At 51.6% G+C, this 25,955-nt stretch overlaps 7 protein-coding genes across 7 annotated transcripts; 4 read left to right on the top strand and 3 right to left on the bottom strand.

Moving 5' to 3' along the window:
* Positions 1 to 1,173: 1,173 nt before the first annotated feature.
* Positions 1,174 to 2,381, top strand: BO72DRAFT_493268 (uncharacterized protein; the record flags this gene model as incomplete). The annotated part of the gene is made up of 3 exons (XM_040948366.1): positions 1,174 to 1,290; positions 1,426 to 1,491; positions 2,190 to 2,381. 3 exons carry the CDS (start codon positions 1,174 to 1,176, stop codon positions 2,379 to 2,381), a joined length of 375 nt encoding a protein of 124 aa, XP_040804332.1.
* Positions 2,382 to 2,996: 615 nt separating this feature from the next.
* BO72DRAFT_493267 (uncharacterized protein) lies at positions 2,997 to 3,812 on the bottom strand (the record flags this gene model as incomplete). The annotated part of the gene is made up of 1 exon (XM_040948365.1): positions 2,997 to 3,812. The coding sequence occupies one exon, from the start codon at positions 3,810 to 3,812 to the stop codon at positions 2,997 to 2,999; it is 816 nt and encodes a 271-aa protein (XP_040804331.1).
* A 187-nt stretch (positions 3,813 to 3,999) lies between these two features.
* Positions 4,000 to 6,056, bottom strand: BO72DRAFT_525222 (DUF1996 domain-containing protein; the record flags this gene model as incomplete). Its single annotated transcript, XM_040949942.1, has 4 exons — positions 5,690 to 6,056; positions 5,474 to 5,630; positions 4,398 to 5,418; positions 4,000 to 4,338 (listed from the first exon to the last, which is right to left on the bottom strand). The coding sequence occupies exons 1-4, from the start codon at positions 5,868 to 5,870 to the stop codon at positions 4,000 to 4,002; spliced, it is 1,698 nt and encodes a 565-aa protein (XP_040804330.1). The 5' UTR covers positions 5,871 to 6,056.
* Positions 6,057 to 11,998: 5,942 nt separating this feature from the next.
* On the top strand, positions 11,999 to 13,708 carry BO72DRAFT_493265 (putative choline transport protein Ctr; the record flags this gene model as incomplete). Its single annotated transcript, XM_040948364.1, has 3 exons — positions 11,999 to 12,495; positions 12,550 to 13,487; positions 13,557 to 13,708. The coding sequence occupies 3 exons, from the start codon at positions 11,999 to 12,001 to the stop codon at positions 13,706 to 13,708; spliced, it is 1,587 nt and encodes a 528-aa protein (XP_040804329.1).
* A 2,152-nt stretch (positions 13,709 to 15,860) lies between these two features.
* BO72DRAFT_525220 (BTB/POZ domain-containing protein) lies at positions 15,861 to 16,760 on the bottom strand (the record flags this gene model as incomplete). The annotated part of the gene is made up of 2 exons (XM_040949941.1): positions 15,861 to 16,657; positions 16,694 to 16,760. The coding sequence occupies 2 exons, from the start codon at positions 16,758 to 16,760 to the stop codon at positions 15,969 to 15,971; spliced, it is 756 nt and encodes a 251-aa protein (XP_040804328.1). The 3' UTR covers positions 15,861 to 15,968.
* A 1,362-nt stretch (positions 16,761 to 18,122) lies between these two features.
* On the top strand, positions 18,123 to 19,044 carry BO72DRAFT_371331 (pirin family protein; the record flags this gene model as incomplete). The annotated part of the gene is made up of 2 exons (XM_040941000.1): positions 18,123 to 18,471; positions 18,530 to 19,044. The coding sequence occupies 2 exons, from the start codon at positions 18,123 to 18,125 to the stop codon at positions 19,042 to 19,044; spliced, it is 864 nt and encodes a 287-aa protein (XP_040804327.1).
* Positions 19,045 to 23,883: 4,839 nt separating this feature from the next.
* Positions 23,884 to 25,636, top strand: BO72DRAFT_301677 (NmrA family NAD(P)-binding protein). Its single transcript, XM_040940437.1, has 2 exons — positions 23,884 to 24,764; positions 24,819 to 25,636. Exons 1-2 carry the CDS (start codon positions 24,121 to 24,123, stop codon positions 25,231 to 25,233), a joined length of 1,059 nt encoding a protein of 352 aa, XP_040804326.1. The 5' UTR covers positions 23,884 to 24,120; the 3' UTR covers positions 25,234 to 25,636.
* The last annotated feature ends 319 nt before the right edge of the window (positions 25,637 to 25,955 follow it).

The raw sequence follows: 25,955 nt of genomic DNA, 5'->3' as shown, positions 1-25,955 counted from the left end.
CGCTGCAGTTTAACATGCCTGAATAAAACCTGAAATCCCGACAGCTGGACCAATCCACATTAGGATATAAGAGTATCACTCTTGATTATGCGGGGCAAGCAGGTAAATAACTCCAACATGCTGTGGATCTAATCATATATCGACAGTTAGATCCCACTATGAACCGTGGAGATCGTATGTATAGTAGAGTGACCCCCCTGTGCTCAAAGCCTCAATGCATAGACCAGTGGTATTGCCCGCGATAAGCTCATCAAGCCATGCAACGCATACTAACAATCTGGACCCCATTCCAGCACTTCGGTTTGACCCCATGTGAGGAAGTAAGTGTCTTGAGAGAATCTTTGTCCATAGAACGTATGTCGAATATCGACGGAGATTAGGTGAGGAATAAGTTTGTTAGAGCGTCTAATGGTAAGTACACCATCACATCCCCAACCCCAGCCCTAAACCACCCAGTCTGAATCTCAAGATCGGTCTCAGATCGTGCACTGCACTGCACTTCACTGCACTGCGTTGACAGCCACAAGAACCACCACAAACAACTAGGAAAATCATGATCCCACCCAATTTCAAACTTGATTACTCCGTACAACTCGCAATTCTGATCCCACCTAAGTCTCCCTACCCAACTTCATTATGACCCATTGATACCCCCTTAATCTCTGCAAATTCCAAACCAGCCCGCCCAGCAGGTCCCATCCAGCAGGTACCCGTCCCACCCAGTCTATAGACAATAGCCCATGACTCGGAAAAAGCAAAATCCAGCATGAGCGCTGTAGGTCACGCAGTAAGCCCCAGACCAACCGTCGATCCAGATCCCACAAGCAGCATCCCATCCCAGAGCAGAGACGAGCTCACCAGCCTATCTTACTCTTCCCCCAGAAGAAATCAAAAAAGAAAACTAACCTACATGATATACGTATGTAAACACAACCCTGGGTCTGAAACCACCCCATGTCCATGACCATGTCCATGTCCAGGAAGAAGTACACAAGAAGAAAGCAAACACCCTCCCCTCCCCAACCATCTACCAGTGGTATCCCCAAGCAGCAGCAGCAGCAGCAGCAGCTATAAAAACCCCCATCACCCTACCCTACCCATCACTCCACCCCCAAACCTCAGCCCAAACCCATCACTCCCATTAAACAGGATCCACCCAACCAGCCCGAGAAAATGTACATCCCAACCCTCCTCCCCCTCACCCTCCTCACCCTCCTCGGGGCAACCTTAGCCTCCCCCACCATCGCAGCAATGGAGAAGGAGAAGCCGTTAGCCGCGCGAGTGAATATCGTACGTTTCCACATTGTCCAGTCCCTATCCTTTCCTTCAGAGTCTGGAACCACACCCCCCGGGCTTGTTCATCCCATTGCCCACCGGGATACCAAGCCCCCCCCCCCCCAATCCTAGAAGCTAATATCAATCCAGCTACCCAACGGCGCAACCTGCAACAAGGACGGGAGTATGGGTGTCTGCCAGAGTAATTTCTGCATGGTGAGTCTTTCTTCTCCTTCCGTCTGCGATGAGTTCGCGTCTGCGGAGATGTACAGCACAGCGTGCTTGGTGAAAGACTGGCTGACTTGCTTGGCATGTTGTCTAGCAAAATGAGGGGGCTGCTACGGGGGTCTGTCGGTGAAGGGTTGGTTGGGCTGGGGGAGAGGATCGAAGGGGGAGGGGGGTGGTGGATAGCATCTATTCCTATCCCAATTGGCGTCCTGGATAGATGAGCTGAGTGTCAGGGTATTGCAGTCTGAATAAAACCAGTAAGGACGATCGCAGGTCTGTGGTTTGGTGCGGTTTCCCGATCTATCAAGAGCGTAGTACTGTTCTCTTCGCCCTACTCTCTCGCCTCTAATGTGGCTTGCTGAGGAACTGTCGAATCTTCCACTTCCCATGTTTCTCGAACTTCATAGCCCTTTCCTATGGTTACCTTCTCCGTCCATCTTTCTCTATCTCTGTCGAATTTCTTTCGACCTCAGAAGTGGTAGTAGTAGCTCTTCTTCTTATTCCTTCATTCACTCAGGTATTCGGGCTCTCTGAGCATCACGCCCTGCTGTGACCATGAACACGTCCGCGATTGCTGGGAAGCGTATCTGGGCCATGCAATGGGCTCTTGATGAGCGAGGGATCCGAGGATGGACTGACGGGCGATGCATTTCGTGAGCTGTTGGAGTGCTGCCATCGAGCAACAGCACGACGTCGACGACGCGATGCCTCGGTACGCGCACCTGCATCGGGACAAACGCCAAGCTCTGGAAGTCACCCGGGGGGAGGGCGGCCAACGGGCCAACGACCACCTGACTGAGTCCACCGTCAAGGCGATCTGGACATATCTGCGTCGCATGGGGGGTGGTGACAGGTTTGTTTTCTGGCAACAACTTTGATTATGCCGGTTTCTCACCCAATACTCCTCATCTGGCTGGCCTGTTAGGACCAACAACTCTAGCCTGCACGGGGCTAATCACTAGGAAAGGCTCTCGTCAGAATACCTGCCTCTCTATGGGGCTTGCTTCGAGGGCATAATCTTATACTTGCCGTTGAAGAAGGGTTCGAGCGACAGGGGGCTGCTTAGGAGGGATTAGAAGCGGCGCAGGTTCGAGTGGTCAGACGAGTCGGTAGTTTTACGTTAGTTAAGAGATTATCTCACCTCGAGGCTTATCCTGTAGGTTGAGACTTGGCTGTTACGATTTGAGGCAAAAAAGAATACATTGACAATTGGCAAAGTCTTCGCAGCAGATAACATAGCTGCGACGGGAATCTCGTCCACTAAGCGTTATTCTTTCAATATATTCCACAGAATTCAACTGCGCGTTTCTCCCAGAGACAGCGACAGTTCTAGTCCAACCGATCCTTCGAGGATAGGAAGCTAAGGTGTCTAACATGTACATCGTAAATCCGACGGTGCCTGGACCATCGCAGAGACATTTGAAGAAAGAAGCAAATAAGTATATCCGAAAAGAAAACAAAGTCACAAGAACTGCCCCGCCCCACAACTCCAATCAATGGGAGTGTCCGTGGCGGTAATGCCTGTGGGGATGGTTATGATACCAACCGCGCTTCGAAGGGGGTCGGCTGGACGTAGCGCCGCCACTGGGAGTGGTCGTGGTCTTCGAGACGGTTTCCAAAGAGCCAGTCTGCGTCTCGATCGGGACGCCTTGATCATCCACAAGGACAATAATTGCTTGTTCGACGTAGACGATTGTTGTGGACGAAGCCGGTTCGGCAGATGAGGTGCTAGACGGCGGCGACCACGTCGTGATTACCTCCCAGTCGGCGATTGCAAAGGAATCTTCCAACGAGCTGGAGGGTTCTGTTTGCGGAGAGACGGCAGGTCTGGGGATCATGGCAAGCGTGCTCGAGGCTAAAACGGTGGTTTTGATCAATGCCGTACTGGTGGTATGAGTAGCCACGTTCGGCTTGGCTATTGGAGTTGTGCTGGAGAGGATGGACTTGATTAGTGGGACGCTGGTCGCTGACGAAGTCGTCGTCGCCGCGGGCTTGGCGACTACCGCAAAGGTACTGGATCCTGTTGCGGGGGCCTTGGCGAGTGAGCTGTTGGTAGGAGCGATCACGCTTGGCTTGGGGGCGATTTCAGATGCGCTCGGCAGTTGAGTAGTCGTCTTGATTAATGGGGCGCTCGTGGACGAAGGAGTGGTCAACACCGGAGGTTTGGCTGCTACAGCGAGGGTGCTTGGCACCGGCAAGGCAGTCTTGATCAGTGGGGTGCTTGTTGCTGAAGATTTGGCCGATGTCGAAGGTGTTACGATGCTGTCCGTCGACGGCGAGGTCGGAGAAGCGATAAGTGCTGCAGACATAATGGTCTGAGGGGTTGGCACGGTTGTATTCGCGGTGTTAAAAAGAGGTACCGATGATGAGGCTCCACCAGAGGCAGCGAATGAGAAAGGAAGGCCCATTACTGAGGATCTCGGAGTGGCAATGAAAGACGCTGGCGTGGGAGAAACCAAAGACGTAGACGAAATGGTGAACGCGAAAGGGGCTTGATTAGATGCCGGAGGAATCAAGACCGAAGACTGGACGGCGGCGGATGGAGAGGCCAGAGCCGGAGATGACACCGCGAACAAGTGTGATGGAGCCGAGGGAATCGAGGAAGATGTTGCGTCGATAGATGACGAGGTCAACATTGAAGACACAGCAAGTGAAGGTTGAGGAGTTGTTGGCGTTAGACCAGTCGAGGCTGCGGGAGGCGCAACTACCGGTTTGGCCAACACCGTCGACGACGAAGCCGGAACGGATGCAAGCAGGACCGGAGACTTCGTCGCCATAGTCGAAAGCACAGACAATGCCGACGACGAAGCCGAGAGTGACGGCCTGATAGTTACACTGGAGAATTCCGATACGACCGACGCACTTGGGATTGACGGTTGCGCAACAGAAGTCACTGAAGTAGCCGCGGTGAACGGTGCAGCAAAAGTCGTGTGTGCGCTGGTTTTCGAGGAGGTGATCGGACGGGCAGGAGGACCCTCTGCAACCGGGGGAGCAGTCGGCTCCCAGGCCTTCGCCGTCGTGGTCGTGGACGAAGTAGTTAGTGTAGGCAGTGCCACATGCAGACCGGCCGACAAAAACCCAAGATCAATACCAATTCCGACGGTGGGCAGATCATCCAAGTAGACGGGCGTTGGTCTCCCGTGGCCACCAGCGCCGGTGGTAGTGGTGGTGGTGTATCTGACTGGGCTAGCATAGGCAGGTCCGCTTTGGATGGCGACGTTGTTCGGGAGACCACCTTTGTGGTAGTTCACGTCTTCACTCTTCAGAGCATCCGGAACGGAGAAGCGGCACTCATCCTGTTTCTGGTCACTCTGAAGCGTAAAAACGGGGCAGTCCGTCACTTCTCCAGACATGTTTGTGCATGTATTCACTGCCTGCTGGAGCACCTGTGAGTCCCAGCCATACATGAAATCACCGTGGTAGCCGTATCCCGTGGGGTCTCCATTTGCGAGCACAAAATTGCCTTTTTTGCTTTTGAACGCGTATGTATCCCAGATACTTTCATAGAAGAGTGAAACAAGACGATGCTCGAAACCCTTTGGGCATTCCCCGTCCATCACCAGAGACGGATAGGCCAGGTGAGACTTGTGATCCGGTGTGTCGATATCCTTCCCATTCCAGCAGGATGGAAACATCAATTCAAACCGAACGCCCTCAGTGCAGTGCTCATCCAAATATGTCTTGTTTGGCAAGAAATGACGACCCAGAGAGGGTTCGGGGTCCTTTTGGTAATTCAGACAGTTGAATCCGACAGCTTTCTGGCGAAGAGCCTCCTGTTTTAGATCATTTCCAGACCACTCTGACTGCGGGGGATCCGGTATCGGCCAGGGGAAGTCGCGCAGGTATGTATCTCCTGCCATCATGCGGAAGTTTTCAGGGAACGCCATCACATTTTCGCCGTTGAGAAGGTAATAGCTGTTTTCGTCAGCACCAACACAAATCGGCAACAATCGCAAGCTGGGCAACTAACGCAAGCATTCCGCCGACTTCGTTGACAAGCTCAGCATCGCCATTTTGATGCACGAAATACAACGCGGGCGTCCAGTACGCTGACTTGTCTTCGGTCACTGCGCAAGACGTACAGCCCGACTGCTTCAGACTTGCCTCGTTGGCGGACATCGAGAATCCTATCGGGAAAAACTCAGCGACCATGCTGATGAGCTACAGATGATGCAAGAGAACTGACCGCCCGATCCATGAACCGCGTGTACATGATCCGATGGGATCCCTGGTGCCATTATGGGATCAATCCGAGCCACACCGCTTCGTCCGCGACAAGGCAGACGCCAGAAAGCGTTCGCAACATCGGTGAATATTGCCAAATAAGTCACTATAGCAACATCGAGTTTCATCTTTTGGTGCATCATCCGCTGGTTATTCAGTGTAAGTGGTGGGTCGAAAGCACGAAAGCGTGGGTTGAGGTAAGAGGAGAATGGTGTTGACTGAGTGCGTCACCGGGAGCTAAGGATCGGACGTCGCGCCCATCAATGGCAGAGGCTAATTGATCGTTGTTAGTATGGGTGTCGTTGAGGTTGTTCCGTGGTCGTGCAGTCAGTGATTCCGACGGTGGACAGCCAAAGCTTAGTATAAAAGAGGCAGCGACAACAACAAAACAATGACAAAGCACGTCGCCGCCACACCACCGGCAGATCCAGAGGGACCAACGGCCTGGAAAGTCATTGACATCATGTTTCACTTTAGAGGTTCTGTCCTGAGGAGAGGAAATATCCCTTGCATACCGTTACAGTGGGTGGCTTTGAGGCTTCTCGCGCCACCCAGGTGGCTGCAGGAAGTGACTTGATACGACTCGGTATCGAGGCAACAGTGAAGAGAGACTCAAAACTGGGTACAGCATTCCGTTTCCCGAGCAGTAACGTGTTGTTGTCCCTGTCGATCGATCCCTATGCGGTAGGGTGGTTGGAATGTTGGAATACCACGCCGATCCGTTGCTAGGAATCCAGGGCCTCTCTCATCCTGGCTAAATAGCAGTCTCTTGCCAGTCTGGCTGCCTGGGGGCAAATTAGACGGACGAAAGAACGATGAAAATCCCGATCTTGTAAGGATGGCGGAGATTAAGGTCGGGCCATGAATTGCCAACCAGAACCAGAAGTGACCGAGCTGGATGAACCGTGAACTGCCAAGGTGTTTCCGTTATGGAGAGCTGAGATTCACCGCAAATAGACGTTACAAGTTCCAACTCAATGCAGTAGAGCAAAGGCAGCCAGATCTTGCCATTGGCGATATCGACACACATCACGAATAAGAAGCCAAGAGGTAAGACATGATCTGAGGCGCGGACTACTCCACAGCAGACAGACAAACGGCAATGCTCGGTCGGCATTGAGGGCGAGTTTACCCTTTCTCAGATTCCCCGACCCTTGTTACAGCTGAAGGATCGGTTTCCCGGGCACTCGATGGTCGCAAGTCCCTAGCTTTTGTCGCAGTGGCAAGAAGACACATCATCTGCACGGTCGGAGATATTCGACGTTTCAGAGGCTACTAGATCCCCAATCAGCAGGCATCATAATGCCGATGAGCATTGTCAACTGCACACTTTGCAGGTTGCATTGTAACAAGAAACCGGCTATGTGCATGGTTGTGTGTGCCCAAGCTTAATTCCAGCCAAGGGAGAACAGAACGACCATCCCACTCAAGGGCGTTCCATGACGGGGGCGAGACCTGTCTCGAGCATTCTAAATGCGGGATGTACAGTCAAGCCGCAACGCGTTTGAGCATGCGACCCTATGGTTGCTGGAGCAGTCAACAAAGATGTGGCGTTGCTACATCGGGCTAATCGCGTTCGGTGTCATTCTAGAAGCCGATGAGGCTGGTGTCAGGATCATCAGGGATGTTTGGCACCCCTGATATGTGTGTGTCGGAACATCAGATACAGACGAGGGACTGATACAGGGATAGATTCATGTTGACCGTGAGACCGGGCATGAAACAGCTGCTGGACGAATGAGCGAGGGAGTTTCGAGTCGCGTCGCGTCGCGTCAGAAATATGGAACAATGGAGGATGGGAAGATCGGACCGCGTCGGGAGTGCCTGACTAGTTGCCGGCTACCCGCGCTTGGGGATCGATCCCTGACATTGTGATGCAGTGTCGATCAAGGTGCGTCATGACCTCAGAGTCAGAGGCAGCAAAGAGACCCTGCATATTTTGCAGTTGATGGCTGTGTTTCCTCATTCTGATTCACAGTTGCTTGATGATCTCAGCCATTCTGTTTCGAGGTTTAGATGATGTTGTTAGCAAGTAACTTGCCGCATCGGGCAACCCACAAGCCACCCGCTGTCTGCTGCGGTGTACATCTTGCTTATCTTAAGTGCTGAGTGATGAGTGAATCACGCTATCGATTTGATGAAGGTCAAGGTAAGTCCAAATCATTCGTGTAAGCAGGTGCTCGTCCATTGCATTGTTAGAGATTGTATTCAACAACGACGGGAGGAGCAAGGTGGGGGTGTGTCTGTCGAGGACTCGGAGTTATATATTTCTGCCGGAAGCGGACTCAAGACTCGCAACTTACACACATGAGTCTCACAGTATCTGCTCCGAGCAATGAATAGTCGAAGACAACACCGTAAACCATCCAACAGCCAAGCTCAAGATCCATCTCACAGGCATCATACATCATCACAGAAAAAGTGGCAAGCCCACATGATCCATGACCCAATGTGTAAACTGCTAATAGAACAAGCACTACACCAGGAGCAGTCACCAAGCCACCATCCCGCCCACCAGGACAACCCATCCATATCCAGTCACAAAACCCAGCCTCTGCAGCCCAAAGAAGGCAAAAAGACGCCAACAAGCCAATAAACTCACGATGCATGTGCAGGAACAATCTTATCACTCGCACCTTGCTCTCCTCCCGCAAAAGATAACGATCTACTCCGCACGCGGTTCCCCTCCCCCTCCCCTGTCAATGTCGCCATCGCAAGATAAGCTTCGTCGATAAGCACCATCATGCAACCAATAATCCACCAGAATCCTACGATCCAAAGGAGACAAAGCATCCTGGTCGAAACCCGACAACGAATGAGAAGTGCGTGATCGCCCGTTGTAACCCCCCCCCCCCCGGCGCGGACAAGCGATCAGGGATCTAGCCAACCCCGTCTCGACTGTTAATCAGATAGACTATCAGACTATCAGATGTCAATGCCAATGTCATACATCGATACTCCGTAGGTGCTGGGTCCGGGAGGGCCAGAAAGTGCTACTGCTGGAATTGACAGACCCCAGACTTTGGCTCAATTAGATGTTAACGTTATCACTAGTCCTGCGGACTACAGCAACTCTGGCACAGGATTGACATTCAACCCCCATGCGAAGGAAAGCCTACGCAAGCCGATTCGTTTTGAATAACCACCTAAGCTCCGAGGTTCCGCACAGCGGATCCCCCAATCCTCTCTGCAAACGACGTACGTACGTACGAGTATGAGTACATGAGTTTTGCCGGAAAGAGGGCTGTCATACACCGCTTACTACGACTCCATCCCATGGTAGCTGTGGATGCCTTCAAAAAAAAGTCGACCGGGAAAAAGACGGTGACTTCCGAGAGGCCTCTCCCGAAGCGAAGCCACGAATGCATTCCCCTACAAAACCGGCAAACCTTCCCCCAAACGAGTAAAAATCTCCCCCGTCTGCTAAACTAAGGACTCTTACGGAGTGTGCCCTCACAGACAACCTAAGGCTCCATTCATAATAACGCCCATTAACCAACCTAACTTACTACGCAGTCGTCCTTACTCCATCCGGCAGAAGACGACAAGCCCTCCGAGTCTAATTGGCTTATCTCTGCGCTATACCCCAGGAGGGGAATGGATATCCTACGGCCCCGGCTTTTTTGTCTTCGTTATGGCGGGATGCTAAAACGCGCCAGGGTGATGCTAGATCAAGCCATGGGTTTCGTTTGTTGTTTGAGGGGGCGCGCGGGCCGGGGGGAGGCGGAAATTCCATTGAGAAGATTTCTCGCCCACAGCGCGGGAAGAGAGCAACTTCAGTTTTTTTTTGACTCTGTTTGTTATGTGGTAAATTGTCTTCGACCGTCCTGAAGAAAAGGACATACGTCAGTAGCAACCGCGGTGAGGTTAGAGAGAAAAAGTTGAAACAGGACTAAATGGCACCTGGATGTGCACCGATGCTTCGAAAACCATGATCGGCTAGCGGTTTTTCCACGCAGGGACAGCGGAACCCCCAAGAGAACTAGTTTAGTCGATTTTACTGTTTCTGCGAGAGACGGACGAGACGGGCAAAGATGATTGCTGTCTCAAGCATGTTGGTTAGAGACTAAGAAACGACGACACGGGACTGAGGTTGCCCTTGGGGCGCGCGGGGAGGTTCCGGATGTTGATATCGATTCGAGATTTCGCCTTCTGCTGTCCATATCCATACATGGCAAAGAAGTCCTCCGGCAGGAAGTGAGCTTCTTTTTTGGATGTCACTCCAAATCAGCCTGCCCTGACCGCGAAGGACAATCGTTATTGTAGGCAGAACCAAACCAGACCGACGGATAACAATGCCTCGATTCCGAAAGGCGCACCGGTGAAAAAGCGTTAGTCAAAAAGTGGTTTTCGTAGCATCTCACCCTTTCCGAGTTTTCGTGTGCGAATGAAAAGCGGATGGTGAAATGAGATCCACCGTGCGGGTTTCCAACTAGGCTAAGTTCCATCGGGCTGACCAACGAGGATCACTGAAGCAGAAAAAAAGCTGGAGATGGTTCGGATCAGAAAGACCGGTAAATTCCTGTCTCAGTCGCTCAAAACGTCGTAGCGCGGCTGCTCTGCCTACTCTGAGTCTGAGGGCTGCCTGTTCCCGCTGGTAGATGCGGAGGATGACGTTGTTGGTAGAAGGGGTTGTGGTGTACGGAGTAGCATGTCTATAAGAAGGTCATGTGATACGATAGAAGGCTCAAGGCAAGAGCATCTGTTATCAGCGATCGGCATATCTGCTGGAGGTTAAGAGATTTTTTTTCACTCTCTCTCACTCGGGCCGGTTTTGGCACCAATGCACCAACAGGATTAGACAGTGATAGTGCGATAATCAGCATCTGATATTGTTGGGGCCGAACGTGCATTGCATCCTGACTGCTGCATCTGCGGTATGACGACAGTCCAAGAAAGCATAAGAAAATAGGGCAAAGCGGAAACTTCACACGCACCTGCACCGTCTGCACGGTATAAGCGGGCTAAACCCGGTGTGGGCAAGTTAAAATTCTGTCGTCGGCACCAAAACTGACCAAGTGGGGAGGACCGCCACTCTTTGTATCTGCACGCGGCCAACGACAACGCTCAGCCGTCCCTGGGGACTTCCCAGGCAATCAACAATAATCCAAGAAGCCCTTGTCCACCGGAATCGAAGAATCACCGCCACAGAAGTTCTTCCGAGCACCCTCGGGCTACGTAGTTGGCTGTACCTTTCAGGCCCGGTGTTACTTGAGGGACTTTTCTGTGGTCAACCAAACCTACGTGCAACCCATCCAGACCCTCCCTATGACGAAGGGGAGGGAAAGAGAACGTCCAGAAGCGAATTAAAGTGGATAGAGTCGAGATGAACCCGCAGAATCCCAACCGGATAATTGAATCCATGATAGGTTCTCCCCCGTAGAAATTGGCAGACAAGGAGGGCACGAGAGCATGGGGTACCTTCTTTTGCCCATCGATTGAGACTGGTGGAGCCTCCGTCAGACTCGCAACAACCCATGCAAAGAGCCAACCTAAGATGGGGTCGTAGAGAGGGAAAAATAGAGTAAAAAAACAAGAAAAAAAAATAAATTCGCCCAAGGATCTTAAATACTCAACTGTATCCCATATTCTGACGGCTTTCGTCGGCCTTCATACCTTGACCCTTCTTTTTACTCACTTTTACCCCTCCTCTTATCCTTATCCTCTTCTCCTTTGATCCCGTCCTCCGTTATCCCTACTTTTAAACCTCGTCTGGATCCCTCTTCCTGCAACTACCCTTTCCTATGCAGCAACGGTCTGGGCATTGATACTCCACGCTGGCTTGGCTCTCTACTTCTCCTCCACCACCACCATTCCGCTTTTGTTGTTGATAGCTTGAGAGAACCACGCAACCCAAAACGCAGATTGAATTCTGTAAAACTTCCCTTGTTGTATCGCCGTATCGTCAATCAGAGCCCTATCAAGCAATCAATCCGTCTGCGACAGATTCAACTCATCAGCCCTTGCCACGGTCTCGCCTTTCCGGTATCGACACCCCATTTGCGACTGTTTTGAAGGAACGGAATCTTTGCCACCCGCAGCAATTTCCTCGGCCGAGATCCTATCGGAAATTCACAAGCCCCATGCAACAGTGGTTTTGGAAGAATTGACTCTTCATCAAAGCCTCCTTCTAGGACAATTATCATTCCCACGCGATCATCTTGCGGCTACGGCAACCGTTGACCGACCCCTCGAGCGATTGCCCTTTGCGACAACATCACGTGCCTGATATATTCTCCGCTGACCCCAATTGCTTCAATTGTCTGGTACAATGAGCGACCTCGATTTAGAGAAGAAGCCCAGCACCGGGCAGGTAATGCCTAGGAGCGAGTCTGCATCCGGATCTGAAGATGCGGACGCTCTTAAGCTGGCCGAGATGGGCTACACTCAGGACTTGCAGCGCAATTTCTCGGTGCTTTCCCTGGTCGGAATTGCCTTCTGCATGTCCAACTCGTGGTTCGGTATCTCTGCATCTTTGATCACGGGTATCAGTTCCGGAGGCACGGTCATCATCATTTACGGCCTGTTGTGGATCACCTTCATCTCGTGCTGTGTGGGATCCTCCCTCTCGGAATTGGCCAGTGCCATGCCCAACGCGGGTGGGCAGTACTTCTGGGCCGATCAACTGGCTCCTAAGAAGTACGCTCGTTTCGCATCCTACGTGACCGGCTGGTTCGGCTACGCGGGTGCCATCTTTGCGAGTGCCAGTGTGGCCCTCAGTCTGGGATCTGGTGTGGTGGGCATGTGGGAGCTGGGCCATCCCTCATTGTATGCTTGTCTCCCCCTACCGGTTGCCCTCTGTAGTGCTGACCTCGATGATAGTGTTCCCAAACCTTGGCACACCGTTGTAGCGTACGAGCTCATCAACCTCTTTTGTTACCTGTTCAACTGCTGGGGTAAATTTCTCCCTGCGGTCGCCAAGGCCACGCTGTACATCTCGCTGCTCTCGTTCTTCGTGATTTTGGTGACCGTACCCGCGTGCGCCAAACCCCACGCCAGCGCCTCGTTCGTTTTTGGTCACTTCGTCAACTCGACCGGGTGGAAGTCGGACGGGATCGCGTTCATTGTCGGCTTGATCAACCCCAACTGGATCTTCGCGTGTCTGGACTCGGCGACGCACCTGGCGGAGGAAGTGCCGCAGCCGGAACGCAACATCCCGATCGCCATCATGGCCACGGTGGGCATCGGTTTTGTGACCTCGTGGTTCTACTGCGTGGCCATGTTCTTCAGCATCCAGGACCTCGACGCGCTGCTCAACTCGTCCACGGGCGTCCCCATTTTGGAGTTATATTACCAGGCGTTGAGCAACAAGGCGGGCGCCATTGTGCTGGAGACCCTCCTGATCGTCACGGGTATGGGATGCCTCATTGCCTGCCACACCTGGCAGTCGCGGCTCGCGTGGGCGTTCGCGCGCGATCGTGGCGTGCCCTGCCATCAGTGGCTGTCGACCGTCAACGTGAAGCTGGACGTGCCCATGTGGTCGCACTTTGCGAGCTCGCTGATTGTCGCCCTGCTGGGTCTGCTCTACCTCGGCTCCTCCACTGCGTTCAATAGTATGGTCACCGCCTGTATCGCGCTGCTGTACATCTCGTACTCGGTGCCTGTGATCTGCATGCTGTACCGCGGTCGCGACAACATCAAGCACGGTCCCTTCTGGTTGGGCAAGTGGGGGTTGGCCGCCAACTACATCACCTTGGCCTGGACCCTGTTCTGTCTGGTCATGTACTCGTTCCCTGCCACCATGCCGGTGAACACTGGAAGTAAGTTACCTCTCATCCCCATCCATCCATCAAGTCACCAATCAGCCCACTAACCAACCCTCCCCACAGATATGAACTATGTGTCCGCCGTCTACGGCGTCATCATCTTCATCATCCTCGTTGACTGGTTCGCCCGTGGTCGCAAATCCTTCCGTGGTAGCCAGAGTTGTGTCGAGGACGCCACCACCACCACCAACACCACCACCGGCCACGCACACTAAGCCTGAGCCGCCATCACTTTTACCTCTTGCTTCCTGCTTCCGAGTTTACATCATCCATCATTCATATCACCACCCATCATGCCAGCACCACATTTTCCGATTCATGATTAGCGTTGATCAGAGCGTTTTTCCCGCTGGCCCCATCCCGCCACCTGGTTATTCGGCCATTTTGCATATGACCTTGGATCCGTCTGGAAATAATCCCAAAAGGACTAGAATTCAGTTGGACTGACCACCACACCACCATAAACCCCCTTCTTGATCAAGCGAAGGGGAAAACAAAAACAAAGTTATGACCCCCAAACAAAAACAAAAAAAAAAGCTGTACATAAGATGATACCGATCGATACGATACCCTTGGTGACGATAGTCGGATATAGACAATCAAATCGAAAAAAAAAAATCTTCAAAGTGTTTCGTGCTCCCTGTTCAAGAGTCAACAAGTGTGTCACTGTAGTTAGTGAGATCCATGATCAATAGTCCTGTAGCCTGTTGAATACCTAGGTAGATAGATGCCTCAACCTAAGTAAGCACTGGCCAAGGACCGAAATCGATCAACCCAATGGCCATCCGTACCCGGATGAGACCCTGCAAGCAACTGGCAATCTGAATTGAACCCGAAACCCACACAGCCTGGAGACGGTGCCACCGGTGACAGACCCCCCGGCTTTTATAACTCCCAGGTAGGGGTTATAAAACTACTAATCCATAACAATAAAACTAACTCGAAAAATCCCTCACATATTGATTATCGACCTGTCATGGGGGCAGGCACCAAAGCTAACCAAGCGATTTTTTTTTCTGCTGTACATGTGACCTTTCCGCACGGTAAGTTGGGTGGGACGTCGCAGGCTCCGGGCCCTTCTAGCCCTACGCCACAAAAGTCTGGATTACTCGGATTTTCACGTATCAGGTGGTTGGGATGGGATTGTTGATGGGTTTGGGATTGGGGGTGTTTTGGGTGATGGAGGGGGGTTTGGGGCTTCACCGTCTCTTTGAACGGGGGTTTGCGTGGGGTTGTTTTTGAGGGAGATATACGTGGTGTTGGAGGGGTGTGGCGTCGTTAGTATGTCTTTGTCGGTGAGGAGTGAGGGTGTCATGGGTGGAGAGTTGGGGTGGTTACTACCTTGGTGAGAGGGAGTTTTGGCGGGTGTTTACTTTGTGGTGCAGTGGGCTTTTGCGAGGGTCGGGGACTGGGCTTGATGATCCAGGATTGTGTTGTGGTTGTTTGTTTTTGCCTGTGGTGATGGTGTAGTCGTTGGTGGTTTGTTGCTTTGGGTTGCAGAGTGACTGATGGTGATGGGTGTTTGGAGTGGCGGGTGCGGACTGCTGTGGATGCCAGTTCGATGGGGCAATGGGATTGTGGTGTGGATTGTGGGCTTGGAGGAAGCTGTCAACAGCTGTAAGCTTCTTGGGGACTGGCGTTGGGTGCGGAGAGTTGGAGCTGGAGTTGGAGCGTTGTGGATTGCTTCTTACGTACTTGACGCTGCGCGAGGAGCGTTGTAGTCCTCAGATATCTATTGCAGATGCTTTTGTAGCGTGCGACGTGAGATGGGCGCGTATGCTATGTCTAGGGGAACCTGCGTCCCGGATCTACTATGATGGCTGCACTCGTCTTCCTGTTTAGAGCCAGTATCCAATTAAACTCACTTGACGGTGGACTAAGTTGGATTCTAAGTTTTGAAACATAGGTGAACGAACCACACGAGAGCAGAAGCAGTGAGAAAAATAGGCAACATTTGACGCCATCACGTCGTTTGAGTGAGCTATGACTGCTATAATCACGCAGTGTGTGATCGCCATTCAGATGTAATAGATGACTAGAATAAGTCAGCAGTTGCAAGCATACCTTGCTAAAAGAAGTACTGCAAACATTAGAGGATGTTGACAACTTGCGCCTATGCTCTGACTTCAGATCGAGAAACACGGCAAAAGTCCGATGCATTTTTCCAGTGTTCAGTGCACCTTGGTCGAGTTCAGCTTTTATGGCGTTGTAGGTTGCATCTACAGTCATGTTGGACGTGATTGACCTTAGGTTATCCACTCTGCCTTGCTATCACTACCTCCTGAGCTCCTGAAAGTAGTCGCATTCCATCTTGCCACCTGCAGACAGAGTCACTTATGCTTTCCAATCGGGGGCCTTCCTCTTTCATCTTTCTGTGCAAACACATAACCAATTCTCCAGCCGGACTCCTGCTTGTAGAGGCAGATTCCATCTCTAGTGTTGCAAGCAGCACATCTGTGTCATCACCATGTCGAATCATTTCAAAGGTACCTCTATCTGTGTCAGTGGGTCCGTAATCCAGATCCTTCCGGAGCGCGGCACAGCCGCAAGCATAGTCTCTTTGACCTCCGCCAGAAGATCTACTGCAAGTTCCGAAAACAGCACAAGCTCTTCGGAGAATATGAATGGTTGGGCCCTCAAATATGGTTCCACCAATGCCATTATCAGAACCCGACGTACAGCATTCCATCTAGGCAATTCTTCCACGACCGCCAGATGCCCTACATCAATATGCTTTACATTGATGCCGCGATACTTTGCTGGGAACGGGTTGTTGCGCTTCTTTCTGATTTCTGGAGCCTCCGTGATGACCTGAATTATGCTCGCAGTCACGAGATCTGTCAACTCACCCTCGCCACTCATTTCGGCGAACCGAGCCAACTTCAGGAGACAGGTGATCTGGTTGCTGCGGTCCTCACCGGGCAGAGTCAACTTGCCTAGATACAGCCATTCGATATAGAGCTCAAAGCTCGGCTTGAAGGTGATGGTATCTTCTTGGAGGGTGGCAAACGAGGTCCTCGCTTCGGCGTAATTGCCCTCGAACATCTTCGAGAAGTAGGTAGACTTCTTGCACAGAAGAGCTTTGGACAACATGTAGGTCGGACCATCCGACCCGAGCCGGATGGTGACTTGAGGTCCGTGGTATAGTGGAAGTAACCTAGAGGCTAGGCCAGTATGTGTCAGTATGAAAGATGGCTCACTAACGTCTCTGCAAAGGTATTCTTCGTTGCAGTCTGCGCTTTCGGGTTCATCTGGTGAGGTCGACATTTGTGCTTTATAGCTAGCCGACTGAATATCTCTGTCTCCTGCTTGTGAACACACGCCCTACATACGTTGAGAGATTAAGCAGTTGGTGGATTGCGAACAACGAGACTGAAAAGTGGAGGGGTGGTGAGAGAAGGTATGATATGAGGCGAGAGAAGTAATGAAAGTAGTGTGTTATGTAGTGACACGTTTCTGGAGTCAAAGCCTCTCCTTGTGAACGATGCGGGTAGGCAGCTATCTTCACCCGGGTATGTATTCACTGGCAAGCTTTTAAGTAGTAAGTAGTCTCTCGCAAAAGAGCCGAACGCAAGCCTATCCAGTTTGCATGTAAGGCCTCCATGAGCCCGTCTAGATTCATAGTGTACCGCCCTATAATGATCATCTCTGATACCCTAGTGCGATTTATCTCTCATCTCTTCAGTCAATATCCATGGCTGGGACAAATTGAGTGAGCATCTTTGGAGTATTACAATGCAGGTTGCAGAAAAACTGAGACCTCATATTAGGTTGGAGCTAGAAGCAAAGAACTAGATATTACATGAGCCATTCAAGGTAAAGTAGCGATACTTCAAAGTGTAAAATGAGAACAACATTTCCAGGCAATAACCACTCAAGATCCGATCAGATGCGACTTCATGTCTTCAAGCTTAGCATCGGGAACATCGATAGGGTCATTATACATAGGTTCGTTGGTGATTAAGAACAACCTGGATAGACCTCAAGTACATAACATAGAGCTACTTAGTAAAAAAATGTTCTTTAGCAAGACCACACCAGATGATGACAAGTTAAGGAGCAAGATTCTGAAGTTATAAGTTGTCAACATTCTAGATGGAAACGGTTACTGATTATGTCATCCATGATGACAGTGGCTAACATCACCCGACCAATCAGACAACTTGCCGTTCCATCAAAGATCTTACGGATGATTGACAAATCGTGGATCAGAAAAGATGCCCGTCAGCATAATTACCCAGAACTTATCAACCACTCTATAATACGAGGAAGGATTTGACAGCTCAGAGGCTAGAATCTTCTTACTCAGTAAAGCACAATTTCTCCAGCCACTCACAGTGCGCAAATGGCCGTGATTCTTCCATCAGCATTGCTGTGGGAAGGAGAAAGATGCCCAGGGGCCCTTAGTCAGTCTTACCCCATGCTTACAGACGGATCTCCGCCCCGCCTGGACCTGCAGCCCACTAAAACTATAAAGCCGATCATCGATCGCAGCGACAGAGGGAATAGTTTCTGAAAATGCACATCACATTCAATCTCATCTCACCACCCCTCTATTCACTGATCATCCTCGCTCCTCTCATCTTCTTCATCACCAAAGCAATTATCTCGAACAATACTTCCATCGAAATGTCCAAGCCTCTCGCTCACGCCTCCATCGTGGCCCGCCGCTCCAGCGAGCGCGGCTACGCCGAACACGGCGGCTGGCTGAAGACCTTCCACACCTTCAGCTTCGCCAACTACTACGACCACAAGTTCAACCAGTTCGGCAGTCTGCGCGTACTCAACGAGGACCGCGTCGCGGCCCGCAATGGGTTCCCGACCCACCCTCACCGCGATGCCGAGATCTTCAGCTACATCCTCAGCGGCGAGCTGACCCACCGCGACAGCATGATCAAGAAGGGCGCCGAAGGTGCGCAGGGCAAGCAATTCTACCGGATGAAGCGGGGTGATGTACAGTTCACGACCGGCGGTACAGGTATGTATCTCCCGAACACAGACTATCCTACAATAAGCTAACCAGAACGATAAAACAGGTATCGCGCATTCCGAACAGAACGAGTCCAACAAGCCAGTGCACTTCCTTCAAATCTGGGCTCTCCCATGGAAGTATGGACTCAAGCCGAACTACCACACGAGAACGTTCGATGAGGCGGCCAAGCGTCAGGGGTTCGTGCATATTCTGTCGCCGCTCGCGGCGGGTCCCGATGCTACCGCGGCGGAAGAGGAGGCGGCAGTCCCAAAGATCCCCGAGACCATCCCCATCCATGCGGACTTCGTGATGGGGGCCGGGATCATCGAGCCCGAGAAGACATTCCAGTGGACGGTCGGCGCTGGCGATGCGGTCACCCAGAAGAAGAAGCGTAATGTCTACATCCACCTCCCCATGACCAAGGGCGGCAAGGCGAAGATCAGACTCGACTTCCGCGACAATGCGGTTTTGGAAGAGGGCGACGGCGCTTTCATCACCGGAGTGAATGCCGGAGATGTGCTTAGCGTGGAGAGCGTCGGAGAGGCGGAAGCTGAAGTCGTTGTCCTGGACAGCAATTAGACGTGCTTTGGGGACTGGCGTTTCTAGACGGCGTCTGGTTTGTTCAGGCTTGGACCAGCACGGTTGTTTTCGTTTTATAGGGTTTCATGTGTTTTTGACTATAGATTATGGCATATGTACCAGCGCTGTATTTATGATTGACTTTTAATGAATCTTTTGGTTTACCACGACTACCAAGTCCCCATAGAAGCCTTTATGACCATTAATGCGGAGAGAGGTTTAGTGAGCCGTGTGGTACGTATTGTTCATTCCCAGATGACCCGTTAATGGAAGTGGCTAGTCCAGCAATCTATCCTTCATGAGTCGTAGCTGCCAATCTTTCTCGGAAGACGATCTCTTCCTAACCATCCTCAATGATTGCTCTAGGGCTCTCCGATCCACTCGCATCCATTTGATACTTCCACCGAACCATTATCTCAATATTCTGGGCCCTTTAGTTGTTATGGGGTCGTCATAGTCCATACGAGCTCACTCCGTTATCCCTGCCCACTCATCCACCATTTTCGAGCGTCGCGTCCATCGCAGCATGGCTCTTCTCTTGGACCCCAGCATCTCAACCCATGCGCATCTCATAGAATGGATTTGCTACGGCCGTCACGAAATCAGAGACCCACGGACTGGCTGAAACACATCTATTGACAAGCCAGGCCCTCCAGATGAACTCGGCGACAGCGACAGCATAACTGAGACTCAAGGCTATGAAAGAAGGAGGAGAGTAAGGAAAAAGGAGAGAGGAGAAAGCTTGTCCAGCCCCTGAATCCACCGCAAGAACGCAGCAGAAGGGGATGCAAGATCTCGAATGACCATCTCGTTGTCCCCTGCGAATCACAGGGACACCAAGCAATCAACAACGGCTGGTCCTTACCGAGCCCCGCCAAAAAATCACCTCATCCTCAGAGCATCTGATAACTAACATATCGATTAGATCTCAAAATGTGTCACGACCGGTGGCGAGATCCTGACCCAACTCGCAACGGGCTGGACCGACCGCCCGAACACACTCAAGACAATCAGACAGTCAGTTAGACAGACAGACCGTCAGTCAGTAACAAACACAAAACGTGCTATCCTCGGAGCGGTCCGCGGTTCCGAGCGGACAGTCCGACATTAAGGTAGACTGATTAGGCAGGTCACGGGAGTGATAATGCCTCAAAAGAAGCCGCCTCGAAATTGCCCGCGGAGACATCAACCCAAAAAAAATTAGCACGGGCTTTGAAAGAACCGGGGTCATGCACGCACCCTCTCACCGGAGAATGGGGACTGGATGGAGCAAACGCACCATGACAGCATTTAGTCTCCCAGTCCAGCCCCAGCCCAGCCCTGTATTCACTACACTAGAACGTCGCAAAGGTGCCCTTGCAAGATAGGCCAGCGGCTAGTCCACGATACCCCGCTTCCTATTGCGCGATTACTACCACTTACGGGGTAAGTATTTTGCTGTTTTAGCTTTATTGGGGTTCAACGGATTGTGCAAGAGACTCTCCATTGGTATGAGTCATCAGATAAGCAATCGTGGTTTCTTTCTCTCCCTCCCCCAGAAAAGGTGAAATAACCGCTACAGCTGACCCCGCCACCTCGGTCTAACGGGGCGGATTGTCCGGAGGGGTTGATTCTGGGGAATTCCCCCCGGTTTTCAGATCGTTGAATCATGGGTACACGTAGGGATGCTGATACGGAGGACACCGACACTGACACGGACAACCGGCGCCTTTGCTCACTTCCCCCCAACGGAGTCCGTTAGCTCTGAAAACTCCGACTATAGTACCCATCCAGTTAGCAGCTAGAAAAAATCTTCAACTCCTGGTGATTGTGATCAAGGATGAGTGACGATCCGCTTCATCCGAGCACCGTACCCAGTCTTGGCAAGTTGGCAGGGACGCGTGAGAATGTGCGGCGCACGGATTGGCCGGCGTGAGGGGGGAATCCATCGCCGAAGGATATGGGTCTGGAGACTGGAGCAGAGCGTGGGTAGGTTGATGGCCGACGGGGCATTCGCTATGTCTCTCAGCTTCTCGGCTGCGATTCGGTTTTGACCGAGATGCGCCGTAGGTAGTGCTCTGATTACCTGCGGCCCTGTCAATCTTTTCTTCAGAGACCTCCCACAGTCCCTAGACGTGATAAGGATGAACGAGTAGTTACTGTCTGCCTGACAGTTTCGATATAGTTCTCAGGCTAATCGCCAGTTAGCGTAGGCGGTGATGGAATTGGGATGGCTTGCTGGTGGCCCGAGGGCGATCCGCGTGGTTAAGTTGTGCTGCTTTTCTTCCCCGCTCTGCCAAAGACTCGCTCTCTCATTGGCCTGCCACTGCCGGGATCGGATCGTCTTTGAGGGGGACATTTTAATTGTTCTTACTCTTTTGTCAATTCAATTCATTTTATTCTTGATTTTTTTTTATTTCTCCCCCTCATGGCTTTCCATCAGCCTTGATCGTCGCATTGATACCTTTGTTGGAATAACTCCTCTTCATGCTCGACAGGTACACCTCCTGACCCTTATGTCATACGCGACAGGGGGGCAGCTCACCTACTCTCTAGAATTGAGTTCGGAAATGCTTGCCTCTTCAGCGTACAGTCCGGGGGGAGGGGGGTAGAACAACAGCATCAACAACAATAACATCACCTCTTCAAAGGATGCCGTAATCCCTGGCTTCTTCCTTCCACTGCTCTCATGATGCCATCATTCGGCCATCATGGGGGACGAGTCTTTTGAAGTTCGCCTTCCGACTACGCTTGAACTGCATCCCGAGTTACGTAAAAGTAAACCCAGTCAATGGCCACGCCAGAACGAGTTGGTGGATGGATGTTTCTGGCGAATTCGCCTTTCCAGGCCCTGAACTACGACCACTACTGTCAGGGCTAAGTTGATAATGGCGGTCTCTTAGACTTGCCTGATCTGCCGACATTGACGGCCATCCCCGGGGGTTAAAATGGGCGTAGACGCTAGAACGAGGCCAGGGAAGGTGGGATATAGATGGAGATGGCCGACAGACAGGAAGCCTCGAAGAAACTAGAATCATCAATCAAAGCTCTTATTCCCTGACCAGCCATACAGGAAAGAAGCGAGCACGAATTACTAAATCTCCCCTACCCTGGAAAAGGATATTTCATCCAGAGTTTTCAAGCCGCCTGACATGGCCCATTTTATGACTGATTGTCATTACTCGATATAAACCACCTCGGAAACCACATCGGATCAGACTCCCATCACGGGACGAGGCGTGAAAGCTCTGCCTTCGTCATTTCTGCAACAGTCGTCTTCTTTTTTTTTTTTCTGTAAAGCACGATTTGAGGCATTTGAAGAGCCGTGTACTAGTCTAGTCTGCGACTCCATTCTTGTGTGTAGTGCGCGGTAAACCCCAGACGATCCCAATCCAGACCAGTCGGCTGTGTCTCCTAGGGTACATGGTGGATGCTGCAATTCTTGCTTGTTGGCTCCTCAGGTCCCCATCGTGTCGCAAAGACACACAGACCGCAGTTACTTATACAGCCGACAGCGCGTGCCTTCCCACCACCTCTTTCCTCTTGTTGAACTGTAGTACATCGCGTCAACGACTTACCTGGGAGCCTCCCTAGCATACATAAAGTATCGTTCCGCATCAAACCTTCATACCTACCTACTACCTATTGCCTGTTCTCTGCCCTTGCCTCCGGTGTGGTACCCGGAAATAACATCCCCCTCTTGTTCCTGGATTTAGCAAGATCCTGCTGCGTCTCGCGAGGCGATCCTCGTGCATATATCGACTGTTTCTGGCCAGCAGGGCTGATTAGGGTCTCCTTTGGTTGTGGGTGCGAATCTCGGAACCAAGCACTGGGCCTGATCCACGGGGCTACACTGGGAGATTTTTTTTTTCTTTGCAGTTTGCAGTGCTATTGTGGATATCAGTTTCGGCTTCAATTGTTTGGTAGCACGGGAAATTCTTGTAAGTCTGGTGTTCAATTTTTTCCTTGCCGGGCCATTATCATTTGTTCTCAGGATTTTTCTCTCCCCTTATTTTTCACCTGGTTATTATTACTTGACTTTTTGAGGGGAGGGGAGGCTTTGCGTTATCGGTGCCCACTGCCCACTGCCCACCAACGTGAGATCAATTCCCTCACCTGGCGTCAGACCAGGCCTCCCGGGGGTGGTCCACAAATCCACATTGCTGGCCCATCTTGGAGTATCCGGTGATTCTTATTATTCACATTTCCTTGCCCTGGTCAAGGGGCATTCGTATTGTGTGCATTGAACGGCCCAGAAAACAGCGCATTTTTGTTATCCATTAACTAACCAAAACTCCCTGCTCTCGACGAGTCAGTGTGGTGTATAGTAACTTTAGTCTCAGCTGCGCCGATTTGGAGGGTTTGAGAAGTTGGAGCATTATCGATTATCGACAATCCCGCCGCGCCATCTCCAACACTTTATTTTTATTTTTTTTATTTTCTTTTTTAACACTTCTTTTTTTTGGCTCTACTTCTCCTGGCAGCGGAGTCTTTTTAGTACGCGGCGATTTCCTCATATTTTCTGCCCGACGGATATCATCCCAGGAAAGCAACTTCCTTTCATCTGCAGCAGCAGCAGCTATCTTTAAGGCTTGCATCATCGATTTGTTCAATTGCGGCATAACTGGACAAATCCGTCGCGACAACAGGGACGACTAGTCCACTGAGCTACATAACAAATAATTTCCCCTTCTCGAACATCGCCTTGGAGAAGTTGTTCAATAGTGAACAGTGATCTCCACGTACAATTTCTCCTCTACCCCACCGTGCCGCCGTTCGTTTCTCCCTGCTTTGAACCACCGCTACTTTGCTGCACTAGTCACAACGTGCGCTGTGTTGGTGGCATACCACCTGACCTTGTCTCGGATTGAAGGGAACTACATTTACTTGCATTGGCCTGCTCACCGATCAAGTACTGCTACTACTTCACTTACCTTGAGCTCCTACTTCTACTATTGATTTTCCTCCCTCGTGTTCCTCTTTACCCCGCATCCTCTTTTCTTTCCTCCCGCAGCCCGTCGGAGGCTTTTTTAATCTTTCCGCCCTCCACATATTCTTCTTCCCCTCCTCCTTCTCCTCCCCCTCCCCCTCTTCCTCATGACACAACAAAAGAAGACCATCGCCGTGGTAAACGCGACGGGTCGCCAGGCTGCGTCTTTAATACGCGTGGCCTCGGCCGTCGGACACAATGTGCGCGCTCAGATCCATTCTCTCAAGGGCTTCGTCGCAGAGGAGCTGCAGGAGCTTCCGAATGTCACTCTATTCCAAGGCCCGCTGCTGGGCAACACTCCCCTGATGGACGCATTATTCGAGGGCGCCAACCTTGCATTCATCAACACCACCTCACAATCAGGCGACGAAGTCGCAATCGGCCGCGACCTCGCCGACGCCGCCAAACGAGCCGGAACCATCCAACACTACATCTACAGCAGTATGCCCGATCACTCGGTACATGGGCCCTGGCCTCCGGTACCGCTCTGGGCCCCCAAATTCACCGTCGAGAACTACATCCGTCAACTGGGACTTCCTTCGACCTTTGTCTACGCCGGAATCTACAATAACAATTTCACGAGTCTACCCTACCCCCTCTTCCAGATGGAGCTCATGCCGGATGGAAGTTTCGAGTGGCATGCGCCCTTTGACCCGGACATTCCGCTGCCCTGGCTGGACGCGGAACATGATGTGGGCCCCGCGTTGCTGCAGATTTTCAAGGATGGGCCGAAGAAGTGGAATGGACATCGGTAGGTTTGACTTGTTGTTTGTTTGTGATGGGGAGACGGTACTAACGACCACAGTATCGCGCTCACATTCGAAACTCTCTCTCCCAATCAAGTTTGCGCTGCCTTCGAGCGCGCTCTCGGCCGCCCCTGTCGCTACCTGCGCGTCCCCAAGGTCGAAGTGAAAGTCAACATTCCGCCGGGCTATCGAGAACAGCTGGAGGCGATTGAGGTGGTGTTCGGACAGTGCGACGCGCCTTACTTCCCACAGCCCGAGTTCTCCCGTCCGGCCGCTGGATCCCCCAAGGGACTGGGCCCCGCCAATGGCAAAGGCGCAGGCGCGGGAATGATGCAGGGTCCCGGAGGGGTGATTTCGCTTCGTGTGACCGACGAGGCCCGGCATTTATGGCAGGGGTGGCGCGATATGGAGGAATATGCGCGCGAGGTCTTCCCGGTGGAGGAAGAGGCCAACGGATTGGACTGGATGCTGTAGTGGTGGGAAGATCATGCCTAGTCCCGTCCAGTTTGAGCCGACGGGCACGTGCGCCGGTGTCGGTGAGTCTGGCTTGGCCCGTCACCTGACCGATGGCGCGATTGGTTTGCGATAAGGGGAGGTTACATTACATCCCATCGATTGATGGCCTGCCTGAACCCAACCTCTGGGGCTTTGACCGGTCGGACTTTCTGTCGAAGTCCTAAATCCCTCGCTCACGACCGACACTTACAACACTCTACTCACCGCTTTGCAATCCCGCCTGTTGGCGTGCATTTTCTTGTTGTCTTTTCCTGCATGCATGCATCACCGGCGAACTGGCCTGGGTTTTCCTTAACAATGTCTCTTGGGGCAAGAGACATTCAAAAAAGAGAGAGACAGAAGATCTATACCTTAATGGGAAAGCCACAAACAAGAGGAATGAAGATTTGAGGGCGTCGCCGCTCTCAACTCACCTCCGGAAAAAAGTTTATTTTATTTTTGATTTGATTCTTATCATAATATTCTGGCTGAAACGCACGTCACGACTATGCAGGCATGATACTGGACACGTCGGATTGATTTTGAGGGTCATAGTCAATCCGCACGTGCCAAAAGTTTCTTTTTCTTTCTTCCGTTGTCGCATTTTCATATCATTTGTGTTTTTGATATGGAATTGGTGTTGCTGTTTTGTGTGTGTGTGTGTGTGTGTGTGTGTGTGTGTTTGCTTTTAGTTAATTTAT

Source organism: Aspergillus fijiensis (genome assembly GCF_003184825.1).
Source record: "Aspergillus fijiensis CBS 313.89 unplaced genomic scaffold BO72scaffold_9, whole genome shotgun sequence".
Classification (NCBI taxonomy): domain Eukaryota; kingdom Fungi; phylum Ascomycota; class Eurotiomycetes; order Eurotiales; family Aspergillaceae; genus Aspergillus; species Aspergillus fijiensis.
Note: the sequence above shows the minus strand (reverse complement) of the source record. Positions and strands in the feature narration are given on the sequence as shown.

What these genes read in the sequence shown, in the direction of transcription:
- BO72DRAFT_301677 (XM_040940437.1), top strand. Translation starts at nt 24,121, where the DNA reads ATGACACAACAAAAGAAGACCATCGCCGTGGTAAACGCGACGGGTCGC. An exon ending in AAGAAGTGGAATGGACATCG is followed by an intron (nt 24,765 to 24,818) that starts GTAGGTTTGACT and finishes TAACGACCACAG; the next exon opens with TATCGCGCTCACATTCGAAA.